The sequence below is a fragment of the Bos indicus x Bos taurus genome, chromosome 13, assembly GCF_003369695.1.
Source record: "Bos indicus x Bos taurus breed Angus x Brahman F1 hybrid chromosome 13, Bos_hybrid_MaternalHap_v2.0, whole genome shotgun sequence".
Taxonomy (NCBI): domain Eukaryota; kingdom Metazoa; phylum Chordata; class Mammalia; order Artiodactyla; family Bovidae; genus Bos; species Bos indicus x Bos taurus.
The window spans coordinates 60,292,003-60,313,785 of NC_040088.1; the positions used below are offsets into that span (position 1 = coordinate 60,292,003).

At 35.2% G+C, this 21,783-nt stretch overlaps 1 protein-coding gene across 2 annotated transcripts in view; it reads left to right on the plus strand.

Moving 5' to 3' along the window:
- DNAJC1 (DnaJ heat shock protein family (Hsp40) member C1) overlaps positions 1 to 21,783 on the plus strand; it is a 183,107-nt gene that overhangs the window by 77,952 nt on the left and 83,372 nt on the right. For both annotated transcript variants that reach the window (XM_027559990.1, XM_027559989.1), the window contains exons 4-7: positions 1,597 to 1,762; positions 2,598 to 2,695; positions 3,640 to 3,733; positions 13,601 to 13,691. In XM_027559990.1, the coding sequence (XP_027415791.1) occupies positions 1,597 to 1,762; positions 2,598 to 2,695; positions 3,640 to 3,733; positions 13,601 to 13,691 (449 nt within the window). The remainder of the gene's footprint in view (positions 1 to 1,596; positions 1,763 to 2,597; positions 2,696 to 3,639; positions 3,734 to 13,600; positions 13,692 to 21,783) is intronic.

A 21,783-nucleotide genomic window follows, 5' to 3' on the forward strand; every position in this document is an offset into this window, starting at 1 on the left:
ATGATAACTTTTGATGAAATCATGTTATATATTTATTTGTGTTCAAAAATAGCTATATAAATATTAAAAAAGAATATTTAACATCAAACTTTGGCTCAGCTACTGCGTAACCATATTTTAATTACCAGATTCTTGTATACTGTAAAGTTTGCCTGCCTTTAAGAGTTTAGTACCACTAATGTCCTTTACTTTGAACATTGGTTATTCTAATCTGCCGTTATTTTTAATAATCTAAGTTGATCCTAAAAGTCAGGTTTTCTAGATAGTCCAATAAAATATATTTTGAATTTATAACCAGTATTTTTCTACTGAAAAAAGAAGTTGCCTGTAATAAATGCTCTGCTTTATTTTTTTAAGCATATCTCCAAGGTATCAATTTAATAACTATCAAAGTAGCTACTGCAGTTGTTGCATTTAAATTGATTTACATGTCAAGACTGGCAGTTTAGCAGCTGCGCTATTATTCGTAGATCGGTCAATTTACTTGAGAAAAACCTACTACTGAGTTCTACTGACCTGCCTGACAATATAGGCCCTATTTCTATTCCTGTAATTAGGCCTGCGACTAACTCAGAATATTTTTAATTAAAATATTTTGGTCAATGTGTTGCACCAAATTAGGCCTTTCAGTGAAGATTTAATTCTGGAAATAGTGTGATTAGAATATTTAATGAGTTGTGTTCAACTAAGATTAACAGGTTGTGTGTTTTGAACATACAGTATTTGCATGAGACCATTTTGAGTTTTACAGTCATAAATGTTACTCCTTATTTTTAACGTTAAAAATATCTGCCTCCATAATGTCTGATGGGTAAATTTAAATTCAGTTGGAATTTTATTCTAAAGAAAGTAGATTTAAAGTGAATTACCAGGAAATTTGTTGTGTTTTTCCCTTTCAGCAAAGACAAAAAAATGTGAGGAAAACTGCCACCTAAATGTTTACAAATAAACAGTTTTATTGAGAAATTGGTTGTTTCCACATCTCCTGCTAATTTGGTATTGTTTTTAATTCTTAAAAAGAACGTGAGCAACATAAAATTAAAAGGTGCCCCTTTTTAATAGACTTTTTATGTCTTTAAGAAGCTTTGATAAAATAAATATTTCAACCTTGAACCCTCGTACTGAGATTCAAATAAAAGCACTAACTAGAAAATTTATCCTGAATGTGATTCAATTAATATATAATTCTTGGAAGCAATAGTGCTCTTATCTTGATTTTCTCCCATTGAGATTCTTCCTTTTGTCACTGACTTTCATGGTGGGGCCTCACTGCACCCTGTGATGGAGAGGTGGACTATAAGGCTCCTTGAGTTTGGATGTCATTCCAGGAGTCACGTCGTTGGAGTGTTTAAAAACACAAGATCCGTATATCAGATCTAAAGTATATCACTGAGTGCCTTTTTGAAGGTTGTGTATGATTGAATGTAATGTTTTGATTTACAGACCGTTGTAATGCTGGTAATCTGTATAAATGTTATATATTTTGGAGAAATTCTTTTCTCTTTCCTCTTTTTAAGTGTAAGTATTGATACAAATAAAGTTTTTTGCTTTTATTTTTAAACTCCGTATGAAGAACTATTGTATTTGCTTCTGTAGGTATGATGATATTCTGATCAATGGACTTCCAGATTGGCGACAGCCTGTATTCTACTACAGGCGGGTGAGGAAAATGAGCAATGCTGAGCTGGCATTACTTTTGTTCATTATTCTCACAGTGGGTCATTATGCTGTGGTTTGGTCAATCTACCTGGAAAAACAACTGGTAAGTATTGGTAATAAATCAAGTGACCTAGCCTCCTTAATTTTATATGGAATTTTAGACATTTAGTTTTTCAGCTGATAAAAATTTCAGCTTTCTTATATATATTCCTTATTCTAGTACTTTTGTACTCAACATTTAGTATTTGATGCTTCTATTTCAAGAACCAATGATATAAGAAGAAAGTGTTTCTTTTTAAAAATGTGTCATTTTGAGTTTGTTACAAAATTTTGTTAAGGTGTAAATATCGAGCTGAAAATTAGAAGATAGAGCTATGTTTTCCTCATTGTCACCTTCTAGACATGCATGTTTTTTATGCAAAATGATTTAGAATGATGACTTTAATAGCTTTTAACTCAGTAAAATTTGAAATGAGTATAATTTTATAATTTCAGAGATAAATTGGTTAAAAAATTATTACATTTTTGTTAGACTGATAGTTTATTCTGCCTGCTGTGGGCTTTTATTTATATGCTAAAGAGAAACATATTTATCAGTATTCATGAATTAGCATCTGTTTACTCATTCTTTTTGAAGTGACATTATTAAAGTTGGATGAATGAGAAAAAGTAAGTTGAATGCCTTCTCTTCTCAGAAAACTTTGATTGCTGTGGAGATACACATGACTGACAGCGCCGAACTTCATGTGTGTTTAAGGACCGGATACCATGACAACAGTCATTGTTAGAGATTGATGATTTTACTTAATCATGTTGGACCCTACATATATTTGCATAAATGTTCTTCTATAATGTTTACCCTTCACAGAAGACTCTTGATAACATTTGAAGAGTACATGTTAATGATAACCTGTAACCATAATTTTTTCCACATTAAGGATGAACTGCTCAGTAGAAAAAAGAGAGAAAAGAAAAAAAAGACAGGCGGCAAGACTGTGGATGTATCAAAACTTGGTGCTTCAGAAAAAAATGAAAGGTGGGAACATATGAAAACATGTTTATAATTCGAAATTGTTTTAAAATACGTCTTTAATGTGATCCCACTTTATATGTATATCCATTTCAAATATACCAACATTTATATCTGTATTCAGTTTATAAAAGACTAGTAATGTTCCATAGTTTTAAGAAACAAATTCTAGTCTTAAGCACAAGTTCTACAGGTTTTTCTGTTTGTAAAAGTATTCATATATATTTAAATAATTAAGCCCCTGAATTCTTGTTTAAATTTTTCTACTAAACTTCAGAAGCAAAATATTACTAAAAGAATCTATCACTGTAGCGTTTAACTCAGGAGTGACAATATGTAGAGAGACAGTAATATGCAGTGCACTCAAAGAGATACCACCATTTCTCCTATTGATTCATAGGAAGAAATAAAGGGTTTAAATAGTTCACACAGCAGGGCAGGAACTGGATCAATGTGAGATGGAGATCAGAGACTATTCTGCCTGTCTTCTGTCCTGATGACATCAGTGAGTAATGCTTCAGTGAACTGCAAATGACATTAATTTTTATGTATTGGTTTGTTTATGCTACAGTCTTCATATCTGCTTGTCAGCACTTGGGGACACTGTGATGCTGTTGAGTCTTTTCTAGCTGAAGTAATCATAAGGTCTAAGAATTCACTTTGCCAAACTGATGAAAAGTCCAGGTTAGAAAGAGGGCTTTTGTGCCTTTATTTTTATAACTTGATTATTCAAGTCTCCTTCCCCAAAACTTTAGTCTACATTCTCTTACTTACTGTAAATAATTGCATTTGTTGTACTAATATATTTCATGATGGAATATGTCAGATTAAGTGATAACTGTCATAAATATTTCATTGAAAAACTTTTTTGTTGAAATAGCCATTGAAAACAGAGTTCATGATTATTATAAAAATAATTTGTTTTTCAAGTTTCTATACTTTGCTTTTAGATTACTGGTGAAACCTCAGTGGCATGATTTGCTTCCCTGCAAGCTGGGAATTTGGTTTTGCCTTACCCTAAAAGCATTGCCTCATCTAATCCAGGTAAAAAAAAAACCTACTTCTTTCATATGATACTACTGCTTTGATTTTAATTATTCATGAAATAATTTATGCCTGCTATCTGAAGGCTGAATATACAGTAGATGCTTCATAATGCTGATTGAATGAATAGTATTTTATAAGTATAAACCTAGTTTAGAAAAGTTCTAAAATTTTATTTAGATATCTATTCTTTTAACTATCTCTTAATGTTGCTTTTAGAACACCTTAGAATTCCAAGACACTGAAAAAGGAAAAAGCAATACTATCTTTAAGACAGATATAAAAGCAATAACAATTTAATCATTTAAGGCATATCCAGTAAAAACAGAACTCAGATACCTTGTCACCATTATTTTAGAAGCATTTAAGTAAATAGTGTGGCAAAAAACACTTTGTGTAAGTATTTGTATAATTAAGCAAAAGTCTACATAGGTTACCATTTTGTTTGTAGCTTTAAGAGGAGTGCAGATATTTTGTCTTATACTGTAATCGAAGTTTCTGTTGCTAGTCAGGCTTGCTCAAGTGATAGAATGTACATACCGTATTTATATGGCAATTCTCCTTTTTTTTAATATTTAGCATAACAACACATTTCATTAGACTATCGTTTTGCTAATTTTAATTATTGCGTCTGGTTAGAAAATTTCCAACACATAAACAGAATATTTGAAAGAATATATAATGGTTTGGTGTACAAATTTTGAAATTCTTTGAAGTTGTAATTTTGGAGGAAATGTTTTCATTTCAGAAAACACAAAGAGCAAGAGCGAGAGATAATTTCTGTTTAATTACTTTTTTTCGTATAGTGGCTGTTTTTCCTTATCGTTTAAGGAAGTGAGTGACCACCTTCTATATTTCATTCTTTTCCTCTAATGATGGAAATTATATTTGGAGGGAAAATTAACTAAAAGTTACTAGTGTTTCTTCCTAACTTTTGAGAAATTATTTACCAGTTCTTTGTCAAAATAGTTTATCTTAATAGTTATTGCATACAGAATCATTTATTTTGTTTACATTTAATAGAGACAATTGAAGTATTTTGGTAATTTAAAAGTTTTTTTCAAGTTGTTTAGCGTACTGTTTATTTGGATAAAAATCCACAATCCTTGTATGCTGTATATGTAAGACTTAGTAAGAGAGGGAAAATGTGTTTATCTTACTGGTATATTTGTGAGAAGATGTGACAGAAAAATATTTTACCACATGATTTCTTACATTTTTAAGAGAATGATTATTTTTTGCTAGCTTTAGAATCTGTGTAATAGGCAAATCAGAGTACAGATCAATTTAATCATGAGGCAGCATAAATATCACATAAAGTGTCAGTCTGAAACACTTTCTTTTTTTCTTTTTTTTTCATTTATTAAAAAAAAAAACTTTTGTTGGAGTATAGTTGCTTTATGATGTTGTATTAGTTTCTACTGTACAGCAAAGTAAATCAGCTATATGTATACATATACTGCCCGCCCCCCACTTTTTTGGATTTTCTTCCCATTTAGGGCACCACAGAGCACTGAGAAGAGTTCTCTGTGCTACACAGTCGGTTCTCTTTAGTTATCTGTTTTATACATAGTAGTGTATATATGTCAGTCTCCCAATTCATCCCACTCACTTTGTAATTTTAATCTAAGTCATTTGAAACAAAGTTTATTTGGTAAAATTAACATATTTCTTGGTTAGCATGCAGAGTAATTTGCAAAAACAATCAATATATTAAAATGACTTAGATTCACAAGTTATTGTTTTGCCTCATTGCAAATTTGTAGAAAACTTGTAAAAGTAAGGAATTTTGTAAAAACATTTTAGCCTCTTCAGAAACCTTCTAAAACTGTTGAATCAATTGGAAGTTTAATGTCTTTCTCATGTCCACTACCAAAACAATATAGTTGATTCTGATCCAAATTGTAATAGTGAAAATATTTCAGATCCATAAACATAACAGCTTATACTTTCACAAACATCAGCAAAGCAATACTGAATAGTTGCTATTAGGATTAGATTTTATCTGCTTTTTTTTTTCTTATAATATTCTTTGACCTTTGTATTAATTTATCATTCATAGAATTGTGTAAAATGAATACATATGCCTTATCTACAACACTGAAGTTTTTATGTGACACTTGTATGAGATCTTCTTAAATAAGGTACTTATGAAATTTATAGGAAGCCCTCTTTACCTGAAATAGTCTGGATGGGTAACTAACACAGTGGTGGTAAGAGTCCTACTAGAGCCCTCAGTATTTAAAAAAATGATACACATGGCCTTCAGTGTTTTCTACACCACTTTTGTGGTACAGGGCCATTGTTTTATTTTTAAGTAGGAATCCTTTTTCTTGCATAAACCATCCCTATCTTCTTGACTGAGAGGTTCGAAGACTTCCAGTGAATGGCCTTCATACTTGCAGAACCTGTACCCAAATTTAGTTGTCATATCAACAGCTCTTCATTTCTAACCTTTTTCTTCCCATTCTTCCTCTAAATATCCATTCTTTATTACAGTTCACATGCATGTATGGTTGGTTATCCAGTAGGATTAGTTTAGCAGGTTCAGTAAAAATTTATTAAACACAGTATCAGAACAAGGCACTTTAAAAGCCCTACAGTCAGAGTTTATATCACATAAATTAAAATAATTGGGACACATTATGATATATAAGCTTCATATCTGTAATATAAACAATGACTTCTATAGATGTTCTGAGAAGTAAGATTGTCTCTATTTAAGATAACCAAGGAAAATTTGAGCCAAGTCTTGAAAGATGAATAGGCCATTCGACAGTGAAGTGCCTACTCTGTGTCCTAGTTGTGTACAAAAATAATTTCATAGATACAGTAACTCCCATAAAAATACACATGTGGAGACTGAAAAAACCTGAGGAAGAATTGTACGATTGCTCTTTTAAAAAAAAAGAAAATACTACATAGCTCATACTGTCATCCAAGACTATATCCCAAGTCAGCAGACTCTGAATATAGCCATTTAGGAGTTTAATAGGTAAATCTGACAAACCTGTTAAAGAACATTGAGACAGAAAAGTGTTTCTGTCACACGGGTCTGTCAAAGATATGTATACATCGTTAGGAACGGGAAAGTTAAAGCGCATAGTGGGCAGACAGTACTCAAAATGGTTCTGTGATCAAGCAGGGTAGAAGTAAAAGTATTTCTTTGATAGTTCCCCTTGCATTTTGAGAAGGTCTTTATTACCTCCTTTAGTACCTCTTTTAGTACCTTTATTACTGGGTTTTATTCCTTTCCTTTGCTCTGAAGAAAATATTGGAAAAACTGTAATATGTAGTGGATTAGAAGAATGAGCCCAGTAACTGAAAACAATTATACTTGACACATATGAGATATCTGATGTTAAATTAGTATCAAACATTTCATAGATTGGAAAATCTTGAAAGAAAAGACATATGGATATTACTATATTTAGCAAAATGTGTATCCCCATATCATTCATGTACCCACATAGGCAGAAGTAAGAAGTCAAATGAGAAACCAAAGAAAAAGAATATGGAGAGTGTTTGTAAATTGACGTGTCCATAGAGATTGGAGAGAACATTACATTAAAGAGGAGTAAAATGCATGACTGTTTGCAGAGAAACTTCAGAAACTTGAGAAGAATGTGTTTATACAGCAAAAAAGGCAGATGGAGTAATCAACAGAAGACATGCGGTGTGAATTAGAATGTAACAAGGAACTCGGTGTGTATCAGGAGAGGCATAGTGTGCTTTCAGGCTAGAATTTAATTTTACCATTAAAAGTATAGCCCTAGTGACACTCCGTATCTTCCCAGTCTGTGTTCTCAAAGAACAGAAGGGAGTACACAGTCTCTTGGAATCTGACTAAACCAGTCTTCTGTGTGGACTGTACTCAGCCTGTGACCCCAAGAAAATTTTCTAACCTTCAAAATGCCCTTAGATATTTTTTATTTGATCATATATATTCTGAAACATATTCATAGCAATGTGAGTAGCAAAAACTGATGAAATATAACCAGTGCTGTGTGCATATTTTCAGTTTAACTGGCTGTTTGTGTTGGAGCTTCATTTATTTAGGCCCATTAAAAATTTAGATTGCTAACAGCACCGATTTCTCATACAAATCAGTAAGTACCAAATATCCCAAGTAATTACAAATTACCAGTCTAAATCATAGTTCATAGTTCTCTACCTTTTCTGAGGTGGAAAGATCTTAAGTATTCAGAATTTATTTGCTCGCTTGTTTGTTTGATGTTTCTGGGAATTCACCGTTTAAATTGCTCTCTACCTGCTATGTTACATTTCTCAGTAACATTATCTATAAAACATGCAACTCCTTTAGGAGTTCATTGCCTAAATTGTTCATTTTTCTCATCGTTAAGTCCTGGTCCCCCATCTTTTCTCACTACCAAGTTGATCTTATATGAACACAGACTAGAAATCATTGTAGAAAATTCCCAGTGTGCATATGTCCACCCCATCAGGATTTATGGGCTTCTGAGGAGCAGTGGCTGAGAAAACAGAAGAATCTTCTCTGTGGTACTGTGGCTTTTACCTTAAATTGAAAGTTGCCTGAGAGTAAAGGGAATACTGTACTGTATACAGCTGTTTATAAAGGGAGGCCTCCTCCCTCCCAAGAAGCTTCTTCCATGGAAACAGCTCTGGACAAGCCCAGGGGTTGCCCTCTCTACAGTCATGGCCCTTCATTCTAACCCCTTTGCTTCTGCTTGCTGGGACAGAAACCAAATAAACAAAACATTCACAGCTAATTAGCAGAAGGAAAAGCTTCTAAAAGACTAGGAGGCATTTGCAGCAAGCTTAGTTGCCTGCCCTTCTGCTCAAAGTTAAACACAGATTTTCCAAGGGATAAGGAAGCTTACTTTTTTAGTATTCTTAGAACTTTTTGAAAAATTTTGCAGACAAGCGCACTTTACATAGAGAATACATAAACCAGTGAAAAAGTTTGGGAAAACTCATCTGAATTTTTATAAGGCTGAAACTGCTGCTGCAGAAGGACAAAGGGATACAGGAGAATTGGAAAGACCTCACAACATAACAAAGATTCCATTCCTTCCACCCTCTGAAAGGAGGCCATAAGATGCAATTATTCAGAGGTCCAAAGACAGAATATAAAGTAGAGTTACGTAGAAAAGATTTTAAAACCACAAAATGTTAGTTAGTTAGGATGTTAGAGACACACAGTCTCATCCATATTTTATAGCTGAAAAAATACTTAAGACTCAGATTGGTGAGACCGTTTGCCCAAAGTGACACAATTAGTTCATGGTAGAAATGAATCTTAAAGCAGAGGAAAATAAATTTAAAATATAAGAAATATAAAAGCTTAGGCTAAGTTTTTTCAGCTGCTGGATAGTGAGCTTGGTAACTAGTCTCACGGTCTGTGAGTAAGCTATCTGATCTTACATTCTCTGTACGGATATTGAGGCAGATTGTAATTTTTATAAAAGTTGTAGAGGATTCTCACATTGAGTTAGGGCTGAATAGATGGCTTCTGTGGTCTCTTCTGTCTCTTAGCCCAAATGGAAAAGTCACTTTGGGCCTTCTATCTCTTAGAATATACTGACTCAGGCACAGGAAAACAGCTTCTTGTTCTCTGTTTTATTTTTATTACTCTTGTGAACTTAGTATTATTATAGTTCTATACAAAGAAAAACTGACTCTTACTCAAATTATGAAATTTAGAAGTTTTCTTATATTCTTCACTGTAATTTTATACATTGTATGTAATTACATATTACATATAACTCTTGAGATTATGTGCATGCTAAGTCGCTTCACAGTTGGACATGACTCTCTGTGACTCCATGGACTCTAGCCCGCCAGGCTACTCCATCCATGGGATTCTCCAGGCAAGAATACTGGAGTGGGCTGCCAGTCCCTTCTCCAGGAGATCTTCCCGACCCAGGGACTGAACCTGGGTCTGCCACATTGCAGGCAAACTGTTTACTGTCTGAGCCACCAGGGAAGTAATTTTCTACATTGTACGTAATAACACATTACATGTAATTCTGAGATTATAGTATCAGTCAGTTGGAGAACAAAATGTAATAATAGAGCAGTTGAATTTGTGGGCAGATTTTCAAAACTGCACTTAAACGATATTCTCCTGTGTTGAAGGTTGTATGTAAGCTTCAAACAAGAGGTACATGCTGTCACACAGTCAAAGAGCAATGGAGTGTCCTCCATCCTTCTTGCACCTGCCTCTCTTCAGAGTTCTTCCTGGAGGAGGAAATGGCAACCCACTCCGGTATCCTTGCCTGGAAAATCCCATGGACAGAGGAGCCTGGTGGGCTACAGTCCATGGAGTCGTGAAGAGTCACACACGACTGAGCATCTGAGCAGAGTTCTTCCATGGTGGTACTGTTTTCCTGCTCGTACCACTCTGAATTTAACCCCCTTCTTTCCTAAGACTTTTTTTTTGGATGGTTTACTATTTTAAAGTTTATGTGGAGAAGGAAAAGTAAACTGAAACATGACAAGCAGTGCCACCTCAGCATGGTATTTTTATCACTTAAATATGTTCCAATAATGTTAAAGAGAAAGGTTTGTAATAAGGGATATCTTCCATCTCATAGCTAACTAACCTTGGGAATACTATATCTTCACAGTTTAGCTAAATTATCATCATTATGGAGCCTTTCCTGATCAGGCCAACTGAAAATTTCCCATTATATATTCTCTGTACTAACTCTGTAGCACTTGGTATTTATATCAACCAGGATAGACTATGGTAAAGTGCAGATTATCTTAAAATTCCAGTGACTTGAACTTTGTTTCCAGTGTCTTCCACTTACGTATCATAAGGAGACATGCTGCCCTAACTTGCCACTTAGGGACTCAGAATAATGATGTCTTTACCATCTTTTGGCTGAATGCATCCAGGGCCTGTGGCCTCCTTGCTCTCTATGACAGGAGTTAGAACTGGAGGTTTACACAGCCTTTTTTGGTATTTGGTTTGAAGTGACGCATATTTCTAACCAAAGCCTGCCCAGAACTAGCCCCATAATCCCATGTAATCTCAAGAGAATAAGGAAATGTGGGGAAACAAATAGAACGTTGGGTGAGCACTACTCTCTCTTTACATATTGAGTTGGCCATAAAGGACTTTTGCTTTTTAAGTAAAAAGACACGTTTTTCATTTAAACTAAGAACTTTATGAGCAGTGTGTTCCACTACCTTCTGCCATTTTTTCAGGCAACTTCATGATTCCATCTTCTCAAAACTTCTTATCTTTTTGAGCAAAAAGCTGTTCCAGGTGCCTTTTTGAGTCTTCCAGGGAATAGAATTTTTTTCCCTTAAGTGAATTTTTAAAGATCAAAATAAATGGAAATCTGAAGGTACAATGTCTGGTGAATACTGCAGATAATCAGAACTTCTTAGCTAAGCTATAACAGTTTTTGCCTGATATTCAGAGAAACACGTAATCTTGTGGTATCCTGATGGAATATTATGCATTTTCTGTTGACTAATTCCAGGCACTTTTTGTCCAGTGCTGCCTTCAGTTGGTCTAACTGAATGTAGCACTTGTTGGGATTAATCATTTGGTTTTCCAGAAGGAGCTCATAAAAGAGGACTCCCTTCCAATCCCACCATATACACAGCATTACTTTCTTTGGATGAAGACTGGAATTTGGTGTAGTTGGTGATGGTTCATTACTTACTACAGTCTCTTGTGTTCCAAATGATTGAATGGTATCCACTTTTAATTGCCCGTCACAAGTTGTTTTAAAAATGAAATGTCTTTGTTAGGTTTCAATACAGAATCACATGCAGAAATATAGTCAGGGTTTTCTTTGCTTAACTTGTGTGGCTCCCAAACATCAAATCCATTAACATAGCCAAGCTAGTACAAATGATTTTCAGCACTTGATTTGGATATTTTGAGTAGGTCAGCTGTGTCCTGCGTGGTACAGCATTGATGTTATCAATTAATGTCTTGATGTGATCACTGTCAACTTCAACTGGTCCACCTGACCGTGGAGCATCGTCCTGTAAGAAATCTCGGGCATGAAACTTCACAAACCATTTCTGACATATTCGATCAGTCACGGCACCTTCTCCATTCATTGTACAAATCTTTTTTTTGCGTTTCAGTTGCATTTTTACCTCTCTTGAAATAATAAACCCTAATATGCAAAAAATGTTGCTTTTCTCCTTCCATCTTCAATACTAAAATGACTACACAAAAATTCACCAATTTGATGTTTTTTTAATTAATCCAGAGTGATATGACAGCTGTCACAATACAATCTAACGATTGTTTCGAATAAAGTTTAAGACAACTAAGTGCTATTAAAGCTGTCTTATAGGAAAAAAAAACTGAACAATCTTTCTGAGGGTGCAGGGAATGTTAAAGGACTGTAAATTCTTAACCTGAACCTCTGTTGAAATTTTAAGTATATATGGGCATGGGAGGATGAGTAAGTCAGGTGTATGACATCTGTGCCCTTCAAAGACCCCAGGAGAAAGCTTTAATTTGGATAGGCATGGCTGAAAAGGGAGAATCCCATTCTGTGGTTTAAGTGTTGAGGCATTTCCATCTGAATTGTAGTAGACCAAGGATTGAGTTTATTCCTTCACTTCCTGCAGAAATAAAACCCTGTCAAAAGGGTCTATAATTTATCTGCTCTAGGAATCACAAAGTCTGGGAATGTTACCCTAGAGTTATCCTTGATATCTCTCCTTTTCTTATTCCATACCAGTCAGTCATCAAGCTCTTTCATTTCTTTCTTTACAAATTTCTCACATCTTTCAATCTAGTTCAGTTCAAAAACACTTATTGAGTGCCTTCTGGATTCCAGATACTGTCCTCTGAGTATACAAGTTCCCTTGTCTCAAATTTCTCATTTTCTAGGAGAGAATACTGCGATACAAGCAACCATAGAGATAAGTTTAAATACAGAAGCAGTATACAGGAAAGGATTAGTCTTCCAGGGAAGGTCAGAAAGATTTGCACAAGAGGAGTGATTCTTGAATAGGGTTTTCAAGGATGAATAGGAGTTCTTAAGAAAGATAGGGGAGCAAAATACTCTAATTAGAAGGCAAAGCATATAGAAAGACATAGAAGCATAGCACAGTGTAGCCTGGCAGCTTGAGGTAGTACTGTGATAGAATAGATGAAGTTTGAGTCAAGAGGTGTTGAAAATGATCTGGTTTTGCTTTTCTCACTGTTAGGAGCTTCATGTGCCTGGAACACCAGCTTGTTTATTCCCGTGTCTGTGATTATCGAAGGCCTAGTCTTTTTTTTGGTACTCTAGTCTCACCTGTCGTAAATGCCCCTCCTCCAGACTTCAGCCGCTGTGCCTTGACGCCTAAGTATTTGCATACAATGTGTGCTCTCAGTCCTCAGCTCTCAGTGGAGTGATGTCTTTCACTTGTATCTACGTGGTCACAGATGTTTCATAATCAGATTTGCATATAGTGATTTTGAAAATCTTTTGGAGTTAAGGGACTAATATGAAAATACTGTTTGTACTTTGTCACAATAATATAATTTACTGTACTATCAAATAATTCAGTTCAGCAAGTGTATTTTTCTGATTTCTGTCCACACACAATATTGAGAAAATATGCAATAGAAAAAAAACAGGAAGAGAATATCTCCCTTACGTTTCTGAGAGAAAAGGCTTTACTTAAACATGTTTAATACACTCATATAATTTCTGGCTTTCATTAATTCTCTGAGAGAGACAAATCATAGAGAACTGCTTATTCAATTTCTTCTCTTCATCATTAAATTTGAAAACATAAACAGAGGAAAACTACTTATTAAATGAATATGCTGCTTTAACTTGAACTTATATGGAAAATACCATCAAAGGAAACTGATTTTTATGTTAATTTATTTGTAACTTCTTTCTTCAGGATGCTGGGCAGTTTTATGCTAAATATAAAGAAACAAGATTGAAGGAAAAGGAAGATGAATTGACAAGAGCTGAACTTGAAACCCTTCAAAGTGAGTTTTAAACATTGTCTTACTATATTAACTATATTATATAAAGCTGATTATTTAAATTTGGATTTTTCCTTAAATTCAGTAATAATTAAATTTTCTGTGCTTCCTGCTACTCTCTAGACTTACTTGCACCTCATGTACTACATGTGCAAAATACTATATTAGTAATTTCTGAACCACCCACAACTCAGTATCAGAAGGAGGGATAAAGTTATCATGGGGTCATATATTTCCTTTCATCTGTATGTTTGCGTGCTTAGTTGCTCAGTTGTGTCTGACTCTCTGTGACCCCATGGTTCCTCATTCATGGGATTCTCCGGGCAAGAATACTGGAGTAGGTAGCCATGCCCTTCTCCAGGGGATCTTACTGATGCAGGGCCTGAACCTGGGTCTCCTGCATTGCAGGCAGATTCTTCACCGTCTGAGCCACCAGGAAAGCCCCTTTTAATCTGGGAGGCATCTAAAATCTAGAAAGTCCTTAAACAACTGCAGTCCAGTGCTGCAGTTGTCATTAATATTTAGTGGTGATCACCAACTTGCTGTAAGCCTGAAAATGTCAATGATTTTTGTTTTGAAAGTCTTCGTTTCATTTGTATTATTGTTATATAACATGAAAAACCTTGACTAAAGTATCAGTATGTTGATGACTTCCACCAAACACTGGAGACAGTTCTTGCTGATTTTAGGAAGAGTTGAACATACTGTTAAAGAAGGCATTTTCCCAGCCCTGGTCATTCTAATTTTCTATATCTACATCCTTCTCATACATTCTTCCTTTTATAATGTTTTATTTTTTTAACATGGTTTTATTTTTATCCAGAGCATTTAATACTACTTAACATTAATTAATTAATTTTGTTTACCATCTGGTCCTCCCAATAGAAAGTAAGCTTCATGAGAGTAAGGATTGTATCTATTTTCTTTAATGTTATGACTATCTAAGGACCTTAAAGAATCCCTGGCACACAGTAGGTGCTTAATAGGTAACTGTTGATTGAACTCAGGGAGGGGAGGTCTTCTGTTTTATTTTTAATTTCAATATGAATGTTCTTGGTTCAAACTTCATTCCCCTCCACCTACCTAGATTCCTAGAGAAGTGATATGGACTAATGTGGGCACAGAAAACTGTACAAACACTCTTAATACTCAGTCACTTCACACTTACAAATGTATATAAATACACAGCATGTGTGATTTACAGAATAACTTGCATGCCTTAGCTATTTGTGCAGCCCACAGAAGTCATTTAGCCAAGTGAAGCTAGAAAAGAGCAACTGTGTTATTAGTATTCCCATGCAGTTCACACTTGGAATATATAGAAAAATAGCTATGGCAATTACCCTTCATAAAGTGAAAGTCTAGCTTTCTGCCTTTACCTAAACACCAACCATAGTTTGAGAATAAAGGAGGACTAGGTTGTCTCCAAAACCAGAGTCCATTGCCACTACCTAAATGTGTGACTTTGAGGAGTTTATTTTCGTTTCCTTATCTGTTATAAAAACCATGTGGGACTAGATGATCCCAGTGTTAGTTTTCTATTGTTGCTTAACAAATGGCCACAGATTAGTGGCTTAAATACAAATGCATTATCATACAGTTATGTGGGTCAGAAGTCAGACATGAGTCTCACTGGGCTAAAGTCAGGGTTATCACGCGAGGCTGATTCCTTTTCCAGCTTCTCGAGGCCCCCATGTTCCTTGGATCATGGCCCCCCTTCCTCTTCCTTCAGAGCTAGCAATGTTGCATCTCTGATTATTCTGTAGTCACATTTCTGCCTGATCGTAACGGGGAAAAGTTCTCTGCTTTTAAGGACTTGTGATTAGATTGGACTAACTTGGATAATTCAGGATAGTCTCTCCTGTCTTACGGTGCTCAAGTTTAATCCCATCTGCAAAGTCTCTTTTGCCATGTAAGGTAAAATATTTGCAGGTTCTGGGCATCAGAACACAGTCATGTTTAGGGGACCATTTTTACCCTCTACAACCTTCTGGTATCTGGGTAGCTTTAGAACAGGGACTTTCTTTATCATCTTTGTGTCTGCAGCATTTAATATAGCATCCTGGCACATAGTAAAAGTTTAATAAATGGATGAATGACTAAATAGATGAATTAATATAACCATGAATATTAATCAGTTAATATTAATGATGCAGAAAACAAACTTATGGTTACCAAGGGAGAAGGGGGAGAGTTGATTTGGAGACTAGGATTGACATATACACAGTACTATATATAAAATATAGATAACTAATAAGGACCTACTGTATGGCACAGGGAACTCTTCTCAACACTCTGTAATAGGAAAAAAGTCTATAAGAGTGGGTATATGTATATATGTATAACTGATTCACCTTGTTATACAGCAGAAACTAACACAACCTTTTAAATCAACTATACTCCAATAACGGAGAAGGTGATGGCACCCCACTCCAATACTCTTGCCTGGAAAATCCCATGGATGGAGGAGTCTGGTAGGCTGCATGGGGTCACGAAGAGTCGGACACGACTGAGTGACTTCACTTTCACTTTTCACTTTCATGCATTGGAGAAGGAAATAGCAACCCACTCCAGTGTTCTTGCCTGGGGAATCTCAGGGATGGGAGAGCCTGGTGAGCTGCCGTCTGTGTGGTTGCACAGAGTCGGACACGACTGAAGCAACTTAGCAGCAGCAGCAGCATACTCCAATAAAAATTTAAAAAAAAAGTTTCAACAAATACAATATAATATTCAGGTAAACTGTATAACTGTTTAAAGCAGACTCTGCTTAAGAGGGGGAAATTTAGGATGCTAGAGGATTACATATTGACTGATGTGTGTTTTGAAGAGTAAGAGTGGACAAATGATTATTACTGCTATATTAATATATCCAGAGATGCAAGCTGGATTTACAAAAGGTAGAGGAATCAGAGATCAAATTGCCAACATCCATTGGATCATAGAAAAAGCAAGAGAATTCCCTCAAAATTTTTACTTCTGCTTTATTTGATATGTCAAAGCCTTTGACTGTGTGGATCAAAAAAACTGTGGGAAATTCTTAAAAGAGATGGAAATACCAGACCACCATATCTGTCTCCGGAGAAACCTGCATGCAGGATGAGGCAGCAGTTAAGAACCGGACATAGAACAATGGGCTGGTTCAAAATTGGGAAAGGAGTACGTCAAGGCTGTATATTGTCACCCTGCTTATTTAACTTACATGCAGCAAAATGCCGGGCTGGATGAAACATAAGCTGGAATTAAGATTGCCAGGAGAAATATCAGCAACATCAGATATGTATATGAAACCACTTTAATAGCAGAAAATGAAGAGGAACTAGAGAGCCTCTTATTGAAAGAGGAAAATGAAAAAGCTGGCTTAAAACTCAACATTCAAAAAACTAAGATCATAGCTTCTGGTCCCATTACTTCATGGCAAATAGATGGGGGAAAAGTGGAAATAGGGACAGTCTTTATTTTCTTGGGCTGCAAAATCACTGTGGATGGTGACTGCAACCACAAAATTAAAAGACGTTGCTCCTTGGAAGAAAAGCTAGTACAAACCCAGATAGCATATTAAGAAGCAGAGACTTCACTTTACCAGTAAGGGTCGATATAGTCAAAGCTATGGTTTTTATAGTAGTCATGTGCAGTTGTGGGAGTTGGAGTGTAAAGAAGACTGAGCGCTGAAGAATTGATGCTTTTGAACTGCGGTGTTGGAGAAGACTCTTGAGAGTCCCTTGGACAGAAAGGAGATCAAACCAGTCAATCCTAAAGGAAATCAGTCCTGAATATTCATTGGAAGGACTGATACTGAAGCTGAAGCTCCAGTACTTTGGCCACCTGATGCAAAGAGCCGACTCATTGGAAAAGACCCTGATGCTGGGAAACACTGAAGGCAAGAGGAGAAGGGGTGGCAGAGGATGAGATGGTTGGATGGCACCACTGACCAAATGGACATGTGTCTGAGCAAACTCCAGGAGATAGTGAAGGACAGGGAAACCTGGTGTGCTGCAGTCCATGGGGTGGCAAGAAAAGAGTTGGACACTGCTTAGTGACTAAATAACAAAACCAAAGATTGAAACGGAAGTTGGTATTATAGCAATTGTTGAAACAGCTTTAGTTAAATTAAATCCATGAATAAATGAAACTTTAAAGGTAACTTTTATATAATTGTTATTTTTAAGTAAAATTGTTACATAAAATTTTTCTAAGCCTTTTCAGTTCAGTTTAGTCTCTCAGTCATGTCCGACTCTTTGCGACCCCATGAATTGCAGCACGCCAGGCCTCCCTGTCCACCACCAACTCCCGGAGTTCACTCAAACTCATGTCCATAGAGTCAGTGATGCCATCCAGCCATCTCATCCTCTGTCGTCCCCTTCTCCTCCTGCCCCCAATCCCTCCCAGCATCAGGGTCTTTTCCAGTGAGTCAACTCTTCGCGTGAGGTGGCCAAAGTATTGGAGTTTCAGCTTCAGCATCAGTCCTTCCAATGAATATTCAGGACTGATTTCCTTTAGAATGGACTGGTTGGATCTCCTTGCAGTCCCAGGGACTCTCAAGAGTCTTCTCCAACACCACAGTTCAAAAGCATCGATTCTTCAGTGCTCAGCTTTCTTCATAGTCCAACTCTCACATCATACATGCCTTTTAAGACTAGTCAAAAAGTGGAGGTGAAGGGAATCCACATTTACAGGAAGAGAAAAATGTCAAACTAAACCAAAATTTACCTGTGGAGACAGTTTGAATACACTAATTTCATTGCTTTCATAGTCATGTTTTCATGACTGTTTTTCCAGAATTGTTCAAAGACTTTTGTTCTCCCTAAGAATTTGATAGCAGTTCTCATGCAGATTTAATAATGCTTTCTTTTAAAAAAATTTTTAATTGAAATAAAGTTGATTTACAGTGTTTCAGGTATGCAGCAGAGTGATTCAGCTATATATATACTCTTTCAGATTCTTTTCCATTATAGGTTATTGGAAGGTATTTAATACAGTCCCTTGTGTCATATGGTAGGTCGTTGTTGGCTGTCTGCCTTACATGTAATGGTATATATAATATGTTCATCTCCAAGACCAAATTTATCCCTCCTCTTTTTTCCCCTGTGTAACGGTAAGTTTGTTTTCTTTCTCTGCGAGTCTGTTTCTGTTTTGTAAAAAAGTTCATTTGTATCATTTTCTAGATACCACATGTAAGTGGTATCATATGACATTTGTTATAGTAATTTGTTATTGTTTAATTAAAATATTATGTAAAGAAACAATTTACAATAGGTGAATATCTGAAAATTCTCTGTATGCCAGCAAAAATGTGTGATGGTCTTCTGAAAAGTTTGAAAATTCCCCATGGCTGATTCATGTCAATGTATGGCAAAAACCACTATAATATTGTAAAGTAATTAGCCTCCAAATAAAATAAATTAATTTTTTAGAAAGTTTGAAAATTCATTACCTGGTTATGGTTTCTTCAAACTGAAAATGATGAAACTAAATGCCAGAAAGCTTATTAAAAACAATACTCATCCTAAACTCTGAGTAATAAGACTTTTGTTGCTCATGTTTTGGTATCAGTTCAGTAATAAATTTATTAATAGAAAAGGTGAAGGTATCAACATTAACAAAGTTAAAGAACAGTCACATTGCTGTTAATAATGTCAAAAACTGTCATGTATTTTTAAATGTCGTCTCTCATGGTTACATGCAAAGAATCTTTTAATTAATTTTGTTAACTTCATTACAGTGTTCTACATTGTATACTTTAGAACTAATACATCAAGGCCCCAAATCCCCCAGTGTGCATTTCATTTGCCCCCATCCTTCTTAATTTTAAAGACCATCACTGGAATACTGAGTTCATAATAACATTTCCATCTGCCTAATTGAGTAAATGCATCTCATGCAGATTAGCAATAGCTATTTTATGCTGCCTGTTTTTCATGACCTAATTGCTAATCTGCCCTCAAGTCTTCTGCTTTACTGCCGAGACTGTGTGCAGTGTCCTCTGAGGGCTACCCCAGAGTTACACTGAGTGGGGTGTGGTAGTCTTACTAAAATGGTGTTTTAGGGGGGATGTCTGAAACGGGTAATGTCTTAAAAATAAATATGTATCTTTCTCTTAGGAAGTCTTTATGGGAAAAAATGTGATCTATTTGGAAATTTTTGAGCATTTTCTTTACTACAAACTTTTAATCAACTTTATGTTTTTGCTATAAATAAATTGAATATGTATTGATATAAGGTTTTTTCAGTGTTAATATTTTATACAGTCTGAGTTTTAGTCTAAGTCAATAGATGTGAGTTCTGAGTACTATAATGAAAACCCATATTGTGAATGGAAAAAAAAATGAGTAATTCTATAAAGAAATTGATTGAAAGGTTAAAATTTAGACAAAGAGGGGATCAACGGTAGAAGGAAAACTCATTATTTCCCTTTTTTCCCCTCTGTACTTATATGAGTTAAGAACAAAAGCAAAAGCAAGTAATCAAAATCCTTCTTTTTTAAGAAGTAATTTTTTTTAATCTGAAGAAACAATTGTTCCAGACATTATGTTTTTCTTCTGGCTTTGTGGTCCCCACCCCATACCCCAGTGATGGGCCCAACTAGGGTTGCCAAGGGGACAGTAAGAACACGGTAGACAGAATTTGCCTCTTTAGGGTGGCAAGACGGGAAAGCATTCACCTTCCCTAAGGTAATGGAAGACAGATTTCTATAGAAAACTCAGGCTCATGACAAAAGGAGATGCTAGTGCTTATTTTTAAGTTGATTCAGGGACTGGTGGAGAAGAGGACAAAGGAGATAGGGCAGATGTAATCCCAATGGGTTAGAACATTTTTCCTTTGATGATATAGGATGCTCGTGGATGGAAGATTCCTCTCTGAGATAACTTATGAAAAGGTAATATAACAAATCACTAACTCCAGTACGTTTGGAAACATGACCAAATAAAAACTCTGTACCTTATATAATATTCTCTTGTATGTGTATACCACATTTTGTTTATCCATTCATTTGTCATTAAACACTTGGGTTGCTTCCAATTTTTAGCTATTGTGAATAATTCTGCTGTGAACTTGGGTGAACAAATATCTCTTTGAGCCCCTGGTTTCAGTTCTTCTGGATATATATCCAGAAATGGAATTGCTGGATCATATGACAATTCTGTCTTTACTTTTTTTTAGGAACTGCTACACTATTTTCCATAGCACTGTACAGTTTTACATTCTTACCAACAGTGTACAAAGTTCCAATTTCTCCATATCCTTGCCAGTGGTTTTTATTGTCTGGTGTGTATGTATGTGTGTGTGTATTTCTTGTAGCCATTTATTTTCTGGTTGGGGTGTGTGTGTGTTTCTTGTAGCCATCCTAATAAGTGTTTCTTTGGAGAAATGACTATTCAAGTCCTGTACCCAATTTTGAATCAGATTGTTTGTTGAGTTTTAGTAGTTTTCTGTATATTCAGTATATAATCCCTTATCAGATATATGATTTACAAATATTTTCTCTCATAATATGGGTTGCCTTTTTACTCTATTGATATCTTTTGATGCACAAAATTTTTAAATTTTCATGAAGTCTAATTCTATTTTCTTTCATTGTCTGTGCCTTTGGTGTCATATTAAAGAAATCAGAGTTTTAGATCTTACACTTAGGTCATTGATCCGTTTTGAATTATATTTTTATACCTTTAAATTAGCCTCATATGTCATTTAAGTTACTAATTTCCTTTTACGGTATCAGGTTTTTTTTTAAGACACCATTTGAAAAGCTTGGATATACACAGGTACTGATGCAGTATAGGATAATACGGTACTCAATACCATGTAGATTTTTAGGTACGGTAACAACCTTTTAAAGTAGAACTGTTCCCATAACACTGTATTCTTAATACACATTTTTTTTTTGGGCCATTTTTTTCTATTAGGCTGCTTATCCTGTCAGGTTATAAGATCTCTTTATGTATTCTATATATGCATATCTTCTGTTTGTACTCTGCATTGTAGATTATCTTCCCAAATCTGTTCTCTCTTGATTTGTTTATTTTGTCTTTTATCTTTGTAGCATCTGGGTTTTCAGTCTTAGTTAAGATTTCTGCTTACTTTAAATAGTATAGTTAGT